Here is a 15,154-nt window from a genome sequence, read left to right as displayed (position 1 = left end):
CTCTCATGGCCTGACTTGAGCTTGCACCTTTTTTGAGGTCTTTGTGATGGGACTTCCTTGGCGTCTACTTGTCCTGACTCTAGGCGATTCCATGGGCATAGGAACTATGTCCATGATGGACTCTATAATGAGGATAGGGATGATGTACTCTTTCTTGCAATTTGTTGAATCCTCTCTGAAACCTTGTCGATATCGGGGAGGTTCTCGAAAACATTTTGCTCATTTGGGGGAGTCCTCTCATGGGGAGGGGTGACCTGTCTCTCATGGGGATAAGATATCAAGGTGGTTCTTTGACGATTATCAAGGGAGGTCATTCCACCGTACACATCGTGAAATGAATATCTCGAGCCCTCCAGGGAGTTTGGGGTTGGCTCAAGGGGATTTGGGGGAGGTCTCTTAGGAGTTTTTGGAGGGCACATGCTCTTGGAACTTGGGGGAGGGCTCACGGGGAGTTTTTGGAGGGTACATGCTCATGAGACTTGGAGGAGATACATGCTCATGAGACTTGGAGGAGGGCTCATGGGATGGCCCACAGAACTTGGGGGAGGGCTCACAAAACTTGGGGGAGGTCTCACAAGAGTCAGGGGAGGGCTCACGAGACTTATAGAAGGATCATGCCCTTGGGAGTTGGGGGAGGGCTCATGAGAGTTGGGGGAGGGCTTACGAGAGTTGGCGAGGGCTCACGAGAGTTGGGACAAGTTCTACCAATGGTCTCATAGAGGTTCGTGTGCATAGATGCCATGGAGGTTGTGGAGCTGGAGGAGGAAGGGTGGAGGCGACGTCCTGTGGGTCTGGCAATATTCCTGACTCGTGCCATCAAATAATCAAAGTCATGGTTTTTTCAATCGTTTTATATAGGCCCATCATCTTTTTAGGCCCCTTTTAATTACGTTTAGGATTTCACCTTGCCCTAACCCCTCCAACCCCACCCCCATCGCCCCCCTCTCTTGCCGTCACCCCCCTCCCCCCCCCCATCCCCCCTCCCTCCCTTGGCCTCTCATCCTCCCCCCCCTCCCGCCATCACCCCCCTCCTTCCACCCTTGCCACCCTCGCCCCTCCCTTCTCTTCCCCCTCCCTCACCCTACCCCCACCTTCCCTAACCTTACATAGACCCCAAGCTCCAAGAGTGAGTACACAAATTATGGTCAAAATAAGCAAAATATGCATTGCATAACTGTATACAATTACACCATAGCTTCTGTTTCTAGTTGGACCCATCTGCTCCCTTCTCTCTCTAGCTTGCAACCAACATGCGACACCTAGACTCCCTATGGATGCTTTCCAAGAACTATGCCTTCTATTCTTTGATACAATTTGAACTTCTTTTACAAGTTCTGATGCCTTTTCCCTTTCAAAATTCAAAGTCCTACCTAGTAGACATCTAAAAAACTAGTCGAACATCTCATGCAATGCATTGCTATGAGTGACATCACCACCATGCCTTGAGTTATTGAAGTGGGCTGCCTTGGCTCTATAGTGCGACTTCTCCATGCCTTGTTTATTCCAAATGGACAAAGGGACCCAATTCTGTACAAACCATGGTCTGTGTGCATAGAGAATATGCTGCAAACATGATGAGCAGCATTTCAGCAACAAACAATTTTGATAAAGCAAGTGCTAAATATTATGATGTTGAGACAAGATTACCATGTAATGTGTAATGTGCAACTCCCCCCATGCTTTCACCATTAATTGCATAAACTGTTTCATAGCCATCTTGAACCTTTCATAATACCTCTCATCGATTCAAACCTGGCAAAGAAATTTTATCAATGCATCTACCTTTGTCCATACTTTAGCTCTCAAAGTTGCTACTTGAGGATGAGAAGCCTTACTGGTCATACATTCACACAATGCTTTTGAGTATTCTCAACCCAAGCTACATTGAGACAATGTATGTTTGTCTTTGTCAAGATTGTCATTACATATGAATCTCCTTGCCTTCTCTCCACCCATGGACACTTTGGGAGGAAGATTTTGTGTTGCCAGGTATGTAGTCTATGGTGTAGACTCGAGCCTCATTCACCTTTAGAGATCAGATGCAGATGCACCACATGTTAGCAAGGATCAGCCCGCACTTTTTTATCATGCACATTCCTCGGTAAGCCCTGAACATGAGGCACACTTATCAATAAGCCCTCAGCATGAGGCAAATTTGACGGTAAGCCCTCAGCACGAGACAATCTCATCTACATCAGCACAATTTGATTCCAATGATGTACAATCATCACCTTCATGCATGGTTATAACTCCATTTACTATCACACCAGATGTTGCAGATACTCAGCACGAGTTCAGTAATGATCATTCAGTGTTTTAGCAGGTAAGACATCAGTACAAGGCACTCACATCTCTAGCCACGTGCAAAGATATATGCCATAGTGCATTCATCTCTTTAGGTGATTCCATTGCTACAGTGTGGACTGCCCTCACAAATTATCCAGCTCAGCTGTTAATGATACTCATTGGGTTGGTAAATGAAAGGATCACTGTTAAAAGAAAATGGTTTTGGTGATAGGTAGTAGGAAATTGAATGAACGATATGAGATTTCTAACTACATGTGAATAATTCAAACTAAGGACCTTGGAACATTCTATCAATATCAAACAATATCGATGATGTCCGATGCATATAAAAATTTACACTTACATGGGGTCATACTCAAATGAAGGCCTTTGCAATGTTTCATGCCCAACCATACATGAGATGTTTGAAGTAGATGAAACTTAAATTAAAAGAAATACATTTATGATAATTCTATAATCACTAACAAGATTATGAATAGTAATGTTTTCTATAATTATTCCACATCTTACAAAAGAAATGGCATAAAATTTTATTTTTGGGATGGAGGTGATTTAAAAGAGAAGTAGTTGCATTTACAAGGATGCATGATAGTGATCAAATTCCATATGCCATTCAAGAAGACTTAATAAATAAAAGTGAAGTCATTGTATCAAAGATTCTTAGCCTGCACGTCGAGTTGAAGCATAAACGTGGAGATACGGACATCATTGAAGAAGTTATACCTTAAATACATCCATTACAACTTGTATCGCATGAGACTGAGATGAAACTTATCCTAAGGCCATCATCCTGGATACAAATCACATCTCGTTGTATTTCATAGTAGAAGATAAAACTTATGAAAATGATAGCATTTGGGATACAAATCACATCTCTTTGTATTTCATAGTAGAAGATATTTTACAAAATAAAGTCATTTGGAAATGGGGTTGTAGTAGAAGTATCGTGGAAATCAAACTCAATTTGAACTAGTGGAGCTCTTTTCATTTGCATAGATGGAGATTACCAAAGTCACCAATAGTGGTAACTTTTATAATACAACCTCCTTAGATGGTCCCTATTATGAGGTAAGGAAGGTTTTAAGATGGAAGGTGCAATTTCTAAAGGTTGTATTAAAGCATGTGATTTTCAATGACAAAAAAAACATATACTACAATATCACCATACAAGAGTGAGTTCCTTTCCAAATTATAGAATCTCTACACATTCAAATGTGAATGAATTCAATTATGGACCTTATGTACTCAATTACAGAAGTCATATCTTATCAATAGTTGATGAGCTCATTGAGATTGAGAAAGTGAAGGTTTCAAAGCTGATGTGATGAATTCATACATGTTGAGAAATTGAAAGGTATCCTTGGTAATCTCTTTGTAGGTGTGGATGAGCTAATTGACATCAAGAGTAGAAGAGTTTCAAGGTTCTCAGAACTCTCAAAGCACGTTGTATACAAAAGGATGCAACCAAATTAAAGAAAAGAAAACTTGGTATTCAAAATAGCTCTTCAATTGTATCAAACTCTAGATCAAATCATAAAATGATTATTTAGTATTTGACTTTGATGTAGCCATTGAGGATACATGTGATAAATGGAGTGTGATGAAAAATTGTGACGAAGATAAAATAGAAAATACAAGAAATGTATGAGGAAATGCTTTGCCTTTACAACATTTGTCACATAAAATTCCCAATGGTGAAGACGTCACTAAAATGACACTAAGGTGCACCTTCCATTGGGCCTACAAAAAAAAGAAATATTTATTATATTGAAGAAAAACTTAGGGAAATAGAGCATGCCATGGTTTCTTCTTATACCTTAATATACAATTTGGCAAATAACGTATGCACATGTTAGAATTTCAAAAAGACAAAAAATGTCAAAATGCAATTATTGTGATGATTTGAAACAAGAATTTGAGAGTACCCTGGTCTAGAGGAAAGGGAATTGTATGAAATGAAGTGTAAATGTCATGGACTTTCTCGATATGCATGGAGAAAATATGAATTTTGAAGGAGCAAGCTATTTCAAATCTAGAGGAGTATATGTGTCTTATTTGGATGGTATGGATCAAAATACAACAAAATTGCCTTGCTCTTTTCACTGAACCTCATAAGCTACAAGGATAATATTTGAAGACTCATTTATGTGGAGTCTTAGTGTATGTCTTTAAGTTCTTGGTAGTAAGACTAAGTTTTTCAAGATGCAATGATTTTGTAGTAATAGAACAAAAGCTAGTTTTTTAAGATGCAATGATTTTGTAGTAATTGAACAAAAGCTAGGATATGAAAGGAAACATATTTGTTCCTAGTGAATTCTTCAAGAGGAGAAACAACTATTTACAAAGTATAATGGTTTTATGTCTTTAATTAGGATCACAAAAATACAAGTTCTTGAATGTTTCCATGATCTAACACGGCAATAACTCTTTTTTCTCTACAGCATTGCTTTCATGTGCAAGCCCATTCGGTAGTTATTAAAAGTAGCATGAGCATGCCCATTTACTGTGAAAGAGTCCTCCATGCATCTTGTAGTGGTTCAAAGCTTTGTAAGGGCTCACTTTAACAAATCACATAATGTTTTACTCAAAAAAGAATCAAAAGCATTATTAAATCATTCTATAAAAATTGCAAGTAACAAGTCCTTGACAACAAGTAGATAAACAAGTGCAAGTTTTTCCAAGTCCTTGATATACTTTTGGTCGGCTTTCAAAATGTCCACAAACATGTGAACACTATATTAGAGAATTTCAAATAATCCCAATACTTTGGGAGTTTTCTTTTTACTCTAGTTTTTGTTATATCTTGAGTATCAAAACCTCAAAGTTGGCAAAGTTTGTTCCTTTAGAATCTACTCTTCAAGACCTTTCCAATGATATGTCACATGAGGGGGCTTTGATAAAAGCTTGAAAGGGTTCACCGAGCCCCCATTTTAAGATCTTAAAAAGAAATGAAAGAGGGATGGGTCATTAAATATGAGTGGGGACATGGCCGTTTTGGCAACAAGACCCTCATTTCAGAGGCTTTTAATAAAGGTGTTGTTATAGAAGCTAAATGACAAAATAATTCACTTCCTCTCATGTAAGGCCAAAAACTTAATCCACACAAATAGATCTATATGGATGTGAAAGAGCAAGAATCCAGTGTGCATAATAGAATGATTTTATGCAATCGGGGTTGAAAGAGGAGTGCCTTCATGATGATGAAGAAAAATCCATAGTAGACATTATCACATGCCTCAAGATAGAAATACCGCAATTTGAATGGGACAAGAATGATATATGCAATATCAATCAACATGGCACACAAGCACAAATCTACTTCAAATGGAGGGTAGCAAGAGTTAAGATCCTTGGACAAACACACATGCTGAGGGCTACAAAGATTCGGATATCTAAGGAGCTCACTCTGATTCAACTCAAACAAAGGAATAATGAACTCACCAAAGTGAGGAGAAGCAAGCAAATGGGTGGTTTATCTAGATGGGCAAGCTTTAATTAACGATTTCAAATCTAGACCCAAAGACTCTCAATCTTAAATTGATGTAATGAAAGCCACTTTATGGTAAGACTAGAAACATAGTTGTGTGCTAAAATAACTTCAACCAGAGTTTGCCATGTGCATTTTTGGACTCTCATTCCCAAAGATGTAGCTACTATTTCTTTTTGTGTACTTTGTCGTATAGACCTGTGAGGCCTCCTGAAGATGTTATCCTCACAAAAAAACAAAAGCCTAAACCTAAATACTCCTTAGAATGGCCTAAACTACCACTTATCCTTCCACTAAACACCCATTAACATGGTTAACTTGGCCAAATGAACTACCTTCTAAACAATGAACCTGATTAGCCAAAAACTTCTCCATCCCTCCAAGACCCTTGTAAGGGCCAAAAAAGAAAATCAATGCTACTATAGCTTTTGTACATTACACTGGTCACAAATGACGGGATTTGACACCCCAACTTGTCAAACCAAACCCACACAACCTAAGCACTGGTCTAAGCTACGTTCCTTAACTGTGGTCAAGTTACACTTTATATTATTACCTTTGCATATTGACTGGGGTTTAAGACCCTTAAAACATACCCACCACACGTCGTAAAGGAGAATCCTTCTTCCAAACTCGACAATTGCACAAACTTCGTCTACCTCATCTACACAACCTTTGCCTCAGACCACTACAACCTTCAACTCATTATCCAACTTTACCAAGCCTTCTTCATGTCCATCATCTACTCATGCAGCCCTAGGTGCGACCACACACACACACACACACACACACATTTACATATATATGAAATCTGCCTATGCAATCCCCTAAGGTAACCCACAAACCTTCCTTAGTTAGTCATGTTCTCTCCTCCACAATAAGTAGTCTCCGAGTCTCCTTTGCCTATGCACTCCACAAAGGTAGCCTAGAAGTAGTTAATTAGTTCTCTCCTCTACAACTATTGTTGCCCAAGCTCACCTCAACCGAGCTGGCAAATCAGCTGATTTTCTCCACAAAGTAACACTAGAGGTTACCTCTCTCTTACGTACTTTTAAATAGCTTTTCAATGAGCTGCAAGTAGCAAACTACACTGCACCTTCCTAGTACTTCTCATCAACCTCTACAAGCCATTTCACATCTTCAAAATCATCAACCAAAACAAACCCACCAAAGATTCTCCACAACTATAAAACGAGCGGCTTGTCACTAAAAGTTCTTAAGCTACTCGAGCTACTTCCTAGAGCTACAATTGACAACAACACACACATTTTCACAACAATTGAACGTATAGAACCCACTCGAGGACACTTTCAAGGACACGAGTTCCGTTCAAGAACACAATTACACAACTTCCATCTGCACTAAGGCAAAATGCAAAATGCTTGAGCAAGCTCTCCCCACAAACTCACCTTCTCACAACAAATTGAACCTGCAAAACCCAGAAGGGCAATCCCAAGGACACAATTCCAAAGATTCAACAGCACAATCTGAGAACTCGAATCTGAAAAAGAAGAGCCATAAACAAAATCATTCACCCCTCTATAGGCCACACAATCCAACTGTAACAAAGGTTCTGCTCACCACATTTGACAACAGGACACGGTCCAACAAGTGGCAGAGATAGTACATTGAAGCACATTGAAACGTCAGTGGAGACACAGCCTAAGAAAAACAAGCGAGGGCAGAGGGGAGCTCACAGTTGGACAGTGAATCTTCACTGAGGGTTGTCTTTAAAGCACTAAACTGAACACTTTCATTTACCAGATGCTTCTGTCTGAGATCCATAACCCATGATACCCTCTTTGAGCAAACGTTACTGCATTAGAGCATTACCCTTACTAGCTGTCGTGCAGGGTACCCAATGTTTGAGAAAACCTCACGTTTCACTGTACTTGTGCTGCAATAAAGTTCTACACTTCTTTAAGTAAACCTTTTAGTGCGGATATTATTGCATTAAAGTAACTGATTTCATAGCTTTTCAGACAGGATACCCAATATTTGGGGAAATCACACAATGTACTGTAGTCATGCTGCAATAAAGTTTTGAAAGCACTCTTTTCCAGAACCCGGTAAAGTAATCTTGGTTGCCCACAACCAATATTTCCATGTCTCCATGGAGATGCATGTGCTCTAGGGACGATCAATCGAGATGATTCAACTGCCTATGAGGTAACCTAAAAAATAGCACATGTTTAATACCATAATACATATGTATATACTCGTGCATGCACACGTGCATACGTGCACATAGATGCATCTTTTGTGCTCTAGGGACAATCAATCTAGATGATTCAACTGCCTATGAGGGAACCTAAAAATTAGCACATGTTTAATACCATAATACTTATGTACATACCCGTGCATGCACACACGTGCACGTGCACGTGCACGCATGCACGCATGAGTAGCTGTGGGTCAAATTGTACAAATCTCCCCTCTTATCTTTCAACATGATCAAAGAGAACAGCACACTGAAAGGACAAATTTTCTTCCTATGAGATGTTGTATGGAAAATGAACATCTTAGATCACCAAGTGTCAAAGTGACATTCCACGACTCTGTAGAACAATTCACCGGTGACATCCACCATGAACCAATGTTACAACTGCATTACAACTTAGCGCAAATTAATACCTTCTTCCAACCACAGCATCCCATTAATAGCTTCTTCACCCACGATGCCCAATTCTAAAGCCACTTGAATATGAAAACTCACCAATGCCGAGTATCAGCAAGGCAATAATAAAAGACTCAAAGTGACCCTATATCCACTATATGGATTTAGGAATGCTATAAGTATTCTCCATAAAAACTGCCACCAGCAGCTAACAAATACACTACTGAAGAAAACATTAATAAAGAGCAAAATGCTTGTAAGAACTTTTCTCAATATTAAGCAGAATTGAAAGCTACCACAGCTTTTCTCCAATAACTGGCCTTTATTCAACTGGATACAAGAACTGAATAGGCTGAAGAAAATTTATTCAATAACCTGACATGGAATCTACACAGCAGCCCCACAAAGAGCTAAGGCATTGCAGGGTCAGACTAAAAATCAGGCAGGGCACCATGTTGAATGAAGCTCAGTATCACCGACTCCCCTAAACAACTAGTAGTTTCTGCCTTGAGAGAAATGCGAGCTAGGCAAGTGTGGAGGAAGGACAAGCCTTCTGTCCCCTCCCCAATGCTGCCAAGCTCTGACTCCAGGCTGTTTATTAGCCAGAGCAGCTAAGCCCGTACCCATCAGAAATTCTCATTAGCCAGAGCAGATCAACCCTTCCTCATCAGAAATTTGGATGTGTCAGCTATTAGCAGTAATTCAACAAAGAAGAGGCTAACCAGTGTTCCACAGCTTGATCTACACGCAGCCATTTTCAGTTGCTGATTGTTGTAGACCAGTCACAAAAGAACAGGATCTGCTGCTTACACGAATTGAGCACAACTATGACGGCACTGACATATCATATGGATCCAGATTCAGCCACAACTCATCCAAAATGATAAAACTCACAAGGCCACCCACAAATTAGTCATGACAATCATCCTGATGTATTTAAAAACCTCGGTTCAGCGCTACCTTGCAGAGAGCATCAGCATATAAATATATGCTCTCAGCAAATAATCACCTGTATATGTGAAGAAATTTTTCATTCAAAGGCTTTAAGCATGGGTTCAATAGTTTTAAATATAAAAGCTATACATAGAGCTCAAGCAGAGCTGCTCTTGTTCTGGGTGTGACTAAAACCATCAAGGCTAGCACTCAAGGAGAAGGCCAATTGAGAAGTTGCTCGCAATCTCTTCACCCAACCTACAACCACTTGTGTTATCTTCCACAGAAGCAAACTCAGTAAAAAAACAGCATGCAGTCCTAAGCAATGCCTCATTAGAAAATGGGAACAATTTCACAGAATAACCATGAAAGTTTGAAAACATGACATCCTTTAAGGTAAAGCATTAAACAACCTCACTCTTGCTATCACAGCAGAGTAAATAAGCAGATCCGAACCCGACTCTCTATTGCACTCAAAGAGCATTTAAACAGCAGTGTAAACCCAACTATACCACCAAAGCAAGCCTTCAGCAATTTATTCTAGAGTACTTTGAAAGCTCAGTTAAGGCCTGAGCATCCCACTGAAATAGAGCCTAAAAACTAAAATATGGTACGTCAGAAGTAATTCGGGCACAAAAACTGACGCATATGGGATCAAATAAAACAAATACTCCGTCCGAAAGAATTGTTGACCTTCTATAGGCCACCCGTTCTCAGTTTTCATCATCATCCGAACACTGCATTGAAACATCCAGTGCACTAACCCCCACCAGAGCCGTATGTCTTGCCAAAGAAGATCAACTGGAGCCGATCGTATCCAGCAAGCACACCGGCACCTGCAATGGCTCTAAGGATGTTGGCACCAGCACCTTTGAATAAAGACTTCACACCCTCCTTGGCAATAACCTGTTTGAAACAATCAACGGAGCCAGAGTATTTAACAGCCTCTCCAGATGTCATCATCATACGTCGCCTGACTGTGTCAATGGGGTAAGAGGCAAGACCAGCACCGGTAGTGATACTCCAGCCAAGCAAGAAGCTGGCAAGAAAGTTATCCTACATTCACCCAACAAAGCTCCTTACAAAATAATACCAACAGATACCAACTTGCAAAAAAGCGCAGACATCAACTGACTACCTCTTCGTGCAGAAAAGGCTTACCTCAAGAGGACCAATCAGAACAACAGGCTTCAGGGAATCATACATGCCGAAGTACAACCCTCTGTATACAATGATGCCAACACAAGAGATGGTGAAACCTCGGTAGAGACCGCCAATACCATCACTAGCCAAGGTCTTCCTATACACATCTAAAAGCCCATTGAACTGGCGTTCCCCTCCTTTCTTTGCAGATTTGGCATCATTGGCCAGCCGGGTCCGGGCATAATCAAGTGAATAGACAAACAGAAGCGAGGAAGCCCCAGCTGCACCACCAGATGCCAGATTACCAGCAAACCATTTCCAGTAACCATCCCTGTCTTTCTTGAAGTTGAAGAGCTTCTTAAAGTAATCCTTGAAAGCAAAGTTCAGGGCCTGCAAACACATCGCAAAGAATGAGTGCACAGTCTTTCAAAGACTACGAAGACATCCAGTATGGAAAACCACTCAATCAAACCCTCGGAAAATGCCCCTCTGTACCTGAGTAGGAAAGTATCTAATGACATTTGCTGTGTTGCCACGCCATAGGGAAACGAACCCCTCATCTTTGATAGTCCGTGAGAAGCACTCACCAATCCCCTTGTAAGGCTGAGATAGCCTGCCCGACTTCAGCATCTCATCTTGATTCTGGATAAGAAGTTTGACTCGTTCGATGGGGGCGGCGGCAGTCTTGGAAACTGCGGCAGATACTCCGCCCATGAGGAAATCCACAGCGAATGCATATGGACCTTTCTTGTCCACTGGAGCAGCAACAAAAACCGAGTTCGTTGACAACGCCGCCTGGGAGCAACCTCCAAGATCCATCGTGGACACGACTGACGACCAAGGTTGGGTCATGAAATTCGTTCTCCTTGCATACTGAGGATAACCAGGAGCCGCGCCATGAAGCTGCATCTGGCGGTTATCAGAAAGCTTTGCTCCAAGATAAGTATACCCGGAGAGCTTGTGCATCACGGACGGTGCCTGAGGTCTCTCCGCCATTCCGACTTCACTGCATCTCAAACAGGCTCTCGGTTACTGTTTAGCACGATCTGCGCAGTTCACCACAAAGACGCTTCCAAGACGCGATACAAAACGTTCAATTGCGCGAGTTATGCAAAAAAGCTGCGAGATCTGCGTCTTCGTCGAGGGGAAAACAGACAAACGCGAAGATACTGTAAAATTCGTCCTTCAACTACGAATCTAAGGAAAAAACCGCGTGATAAGTATAACGAGAATATAACATGGTGCCTGCAGGTAGAAATACATCATAAAGGAAACAGATACTAGAGAAAAGTCATGAAAAGCACAGATACCCGAGAACCGTCATGAAAGGCAGAGAGAGAGAGAGAGAGAGATCCCGATCCTAGAGAAGGCAAAATGCAGATGTGAAGAGAGAGATGCAAGCGTGGTGGAAGAAGGCGAGATGAAGCGTGCTGAAAAGGAGGGAAAGGCAAAGAGAAGAGGAAAAGAAAGAAAAGATGAGTGCGAGCAGGGAAGGAAGGGAGGACGAAAAGCGAATGCGGGGGGGGGGGGGGGAGTACCTGGAAGGGCATGCGAGGGAGGGGGAAGACGGCGATGGCGGCCAAGAAGCAGTCGTCCAGAGAGAACCGAAAAGTGGAAGAAGAAGAGGGGAAGAAGAAGAAGATGAAGAAAGGGGAGGAGAGATCGGAGATGATGAAGGGCGTGGAGAGGTTCTAGGGCTCACAAATCGCCCACTCCCCGATGCCTGCCCTTTCCTTGCACATACATGCACATCCACATCCATTCATGCATCCCCATCCATCCATCCATCCATCCATCCTTCCATCTCACACCCCCTCTTCCTCTCCCTCGGCATCTCCTCCACCCCCTCATACGTTTCGTTGGCTCACTATCACGCCTCCTTTCGACCTTCCCCAAGGTCCCACCACACTAGCTAACCACTTCAGCTCCACCTCACCCCACATCTTGTCGCGTTCGTTGCTTGGTTTTAGTCACACGTTGCTCATCACCCCGTGCACTGTCGCTTGCCAACATGAGGGAAATGCCCCGCCCCGGCCAGGCATTTCCCCAACCTCAGCTGTCGATGACGAGCGGTCGGATCGCCACGCGTCAGTCCATTTTCGGGAACTGCCTCCCCTGGGCATTCCTCAAGAGTCAAGGTCCCCGGAACCTGATAGAGATATAGCGATGTCAGATCCATCTTCCTGTTGCCACCAAATAATTTCCATGTTGCTCAGCCATCTTCCAGGGAGACTGATGGCGACAACTGCGCAATCCATCTTCTTGATGGCGACAACTCGAGCGTGGGGAGGTGACTTCCTAAAAAGAAGTCCTTTCGATCAGACGGCTGGAATTTCTTTCCAACCGCCCCAGGACCTTGACATTACGAAAATTCTTCTTCTTCTTCTTCTTCTACCTAGAAACCTTCTCCATGTTCTGACCTGCCAATCCAACACTCCGCTAAACACTTGCCATCATGGTTGCATACATGTGTTTGTGCATGCATGTGTGCACGCCTATGAGTGCAAGTGTGTGTGTGTGTGTGCACGCGTGTGTTGGAATCGACATTGAATGTGCATGCATGTTAGTGGTGGAAAGGGCAAGGAAGGAAAGGGCATAAAGGAGTAGGACACCCCCCCTCCTGTGCACTTGCACATGCTTCTACCTTGGGAATCTTTCCTCCAAGTTCTCCATTGCTCTACCTAGGAATCTCCTCCAAGCTAACCTAGCAATCCAACATTCCCAACACATGCCGTCGTGGTTAGACTTAGGAATCCAACATTCTGAACACATGCCACCATGGTTGCACCGCTCACACATCTATTGCTCGTATGTGGCCTCGTGCATGCAAAAAACCTACAAACTATGTAGAGTGAACATGCAAAGTTAAATCCACGATTTTTTTATTTGTCCACTTAGCACGTAGCCCATTGATGCTAGACGAGATTTTGAACAGCAAATAGGCAAGCACTTTCTTCCTTCCTTGCCCTTTCCACCACCATCCATCGATGCACATGCATGCATGCATGCCATCCATCCATCATCCTGTCGTCCACATGCCTCATAAGTCTCAGGTATGCTGGCGAGAAGAACAAACACAGCTTCTTTGTCACTTATAGGTGGGGTTCACACCACCCACCCAATCGTCTCCAAAAAGGCATGGGAATGTTCGCCGTCCTACTTGGACGAATATAAAGCATGGACCCAGACTCTAACTGCAAAAAAAAATTGTCCACCACATGGAGGCCGCCCACCATACACTCAAATAGCTACAAAAGTTTGCCCGCAAATAGCAACGATTGGGGGTTGAACCCATGCTGCCTGACTCAATGCATTTCAACTATCCACTCCACCAATCCAACATTGGTGTAATTAAATGTTAGCCCTCTATATATAACTTGACTGCTCAATTGTGTAAACCACACACCCAAAGCTAAAATCTTTTCCCCTTGCAGCCCTAGACACTCAAAAATTGCCCTCATTTGATTTGTGGCTCTTGGCTCTCCTGTCGCTAATCAGGGCTCCCTTACCTCTTTCCCTTGTTCCTCCATGCTCCACCCCCTCTCCCCTCACCCCACCTATCTCACTGCTTCTCTTGCACTTCTCCCCATGTTCGCACCTCACCACACACCCAATATATGAATGCTTCTTATGAGGACCAGCAAACTTGAGAGCTTAGGGGTTATACACTCCCATGGTGATATGTACCTCCACAAACCTTTCCTCCACCATTTTCCCAGTCCCATTAACCTCCCACAAGGTTGCACTCAAAATTATGAAAACTGTAGAAGGTGTGCTTTCTCCAACAGCCACTACTCATGATGGCCAAAAAATTCAAGCCAAATAATGTAAGGAACTATGTAGATCCCTCTCAAAGCCTCCTCCCCACCATTTCACACTCATTGTCCTTCTCCAAACCCTTCCCCCCCCCCCCCCCCCAAGCACCCCCCTCTATCTCCTTCGATGTAGTGTTTAGGGATAAGATGCACAGTCGTGGTGAGCTCCTCATCAAAGTGGCAAGCATCCTCCATGCTAATAGCTAATTGTGCCCACCAACATCATCTTCTTGTGCTTATATGCTCCCATTTTGTTGTTGAAGCCATTGGTTAGAATTGGTCAATATAATAAATAGAACCAAATTCTATTTGCTTGAAAGACTTAAAAGTGAGGCCAATGAACAAATTCAAAATGGGTGCTTAGAGTTTTGGCAACTTGAAGCTTGAGACATCCAAAGTGATCTACGTTTAATTTGGACTCTAACCATTCCAAAGTCCTCAAGTATTGTTTGGCAAGCCTTCTTGAAATTGAACCAAGTTTGATTTCAAAATTTGAGAAGATTTGGTTAATGTTGAGGCTTGATGGACCTTTGAAAGTGACCCAAGTTTGACTTCAAAACTTATGTCCTTCTTGTCTAATGGCAAGGCTAGTTTTGCCTTGCTAAAGCCTACTCCTAAAATCGACTTAATGAAATCAACTCAAGCTTCAATGAAGCACTACATTGAACTTGGAAATCCTTGAAAATACTTTCATAAATGCCAAGCTTTGAAGCCTTGATAGCTTTAATGCTAGGCAAACTCCTAATAAAAAAGAACCAAGTTTGATTTAAAGCTTAAAGTCTTTAACCTCTTGATGACCTTGAATATTTTGAATGGCAAGTGAGGCAGATAAATCCAACAAAGCTTGACTTA

General features: G+C 42.3%; 1 protein-coding gene across 1 annotated transcript; it reads right to left on the bottom strand.

Moving 5' to 3' along the window:
* Positions 1–9,851: 9,851 nt before the first annotated feature.
* Positions 9,852–12,123, bottom strand: LOC147882059 (ADP/ATP translocase 1, mitochondrial-like). Its single transcript, XM_087401169.1, has 4 exons — positions 12,026–12,123; positions 10,983–11,493; positions 10,506–10,877; positions 9,852–10,400 (listed from the first exon to the last, which is right to left on the bottom strand). The coding sequence occupies exons 2-4, from the start codon at positions 11,481–11,483 to the stop codon at positions 10,104–10,106; spliced, it is 1,170 nt and encodes a 389-aa protein (XP_087257295.1). The 5' UTR covers positions 11,484–11,493; positions 12,026–12,123; the 3' UTR covers positions 9,852–10,103.
* Between the last annotated feature and the right edge of the window lie 3,031 nt (positions 12,124–15,154).

Source organism: Dipteris shenzhenensis, chromosome 30, assembly GCF_047967505.1.
Source record: "Dipteris shenzhenensis isolate YYH24624 ecotype China chromosome 30, Dip_SZ_1.0, whole genome shotgun sequence".
Lineage (NCBI taxonomy): Eukaryota > Viridiplantae > Streptophyta > Polypodiopsida > Gleicheniales > Dipteridaceae > Dipteris > Dipteris shenzhenensis.
Note: the sequence above shows the minus strand (reverse complement) of the source record. Positions and strands in the feature narration are given on the sequence as shown.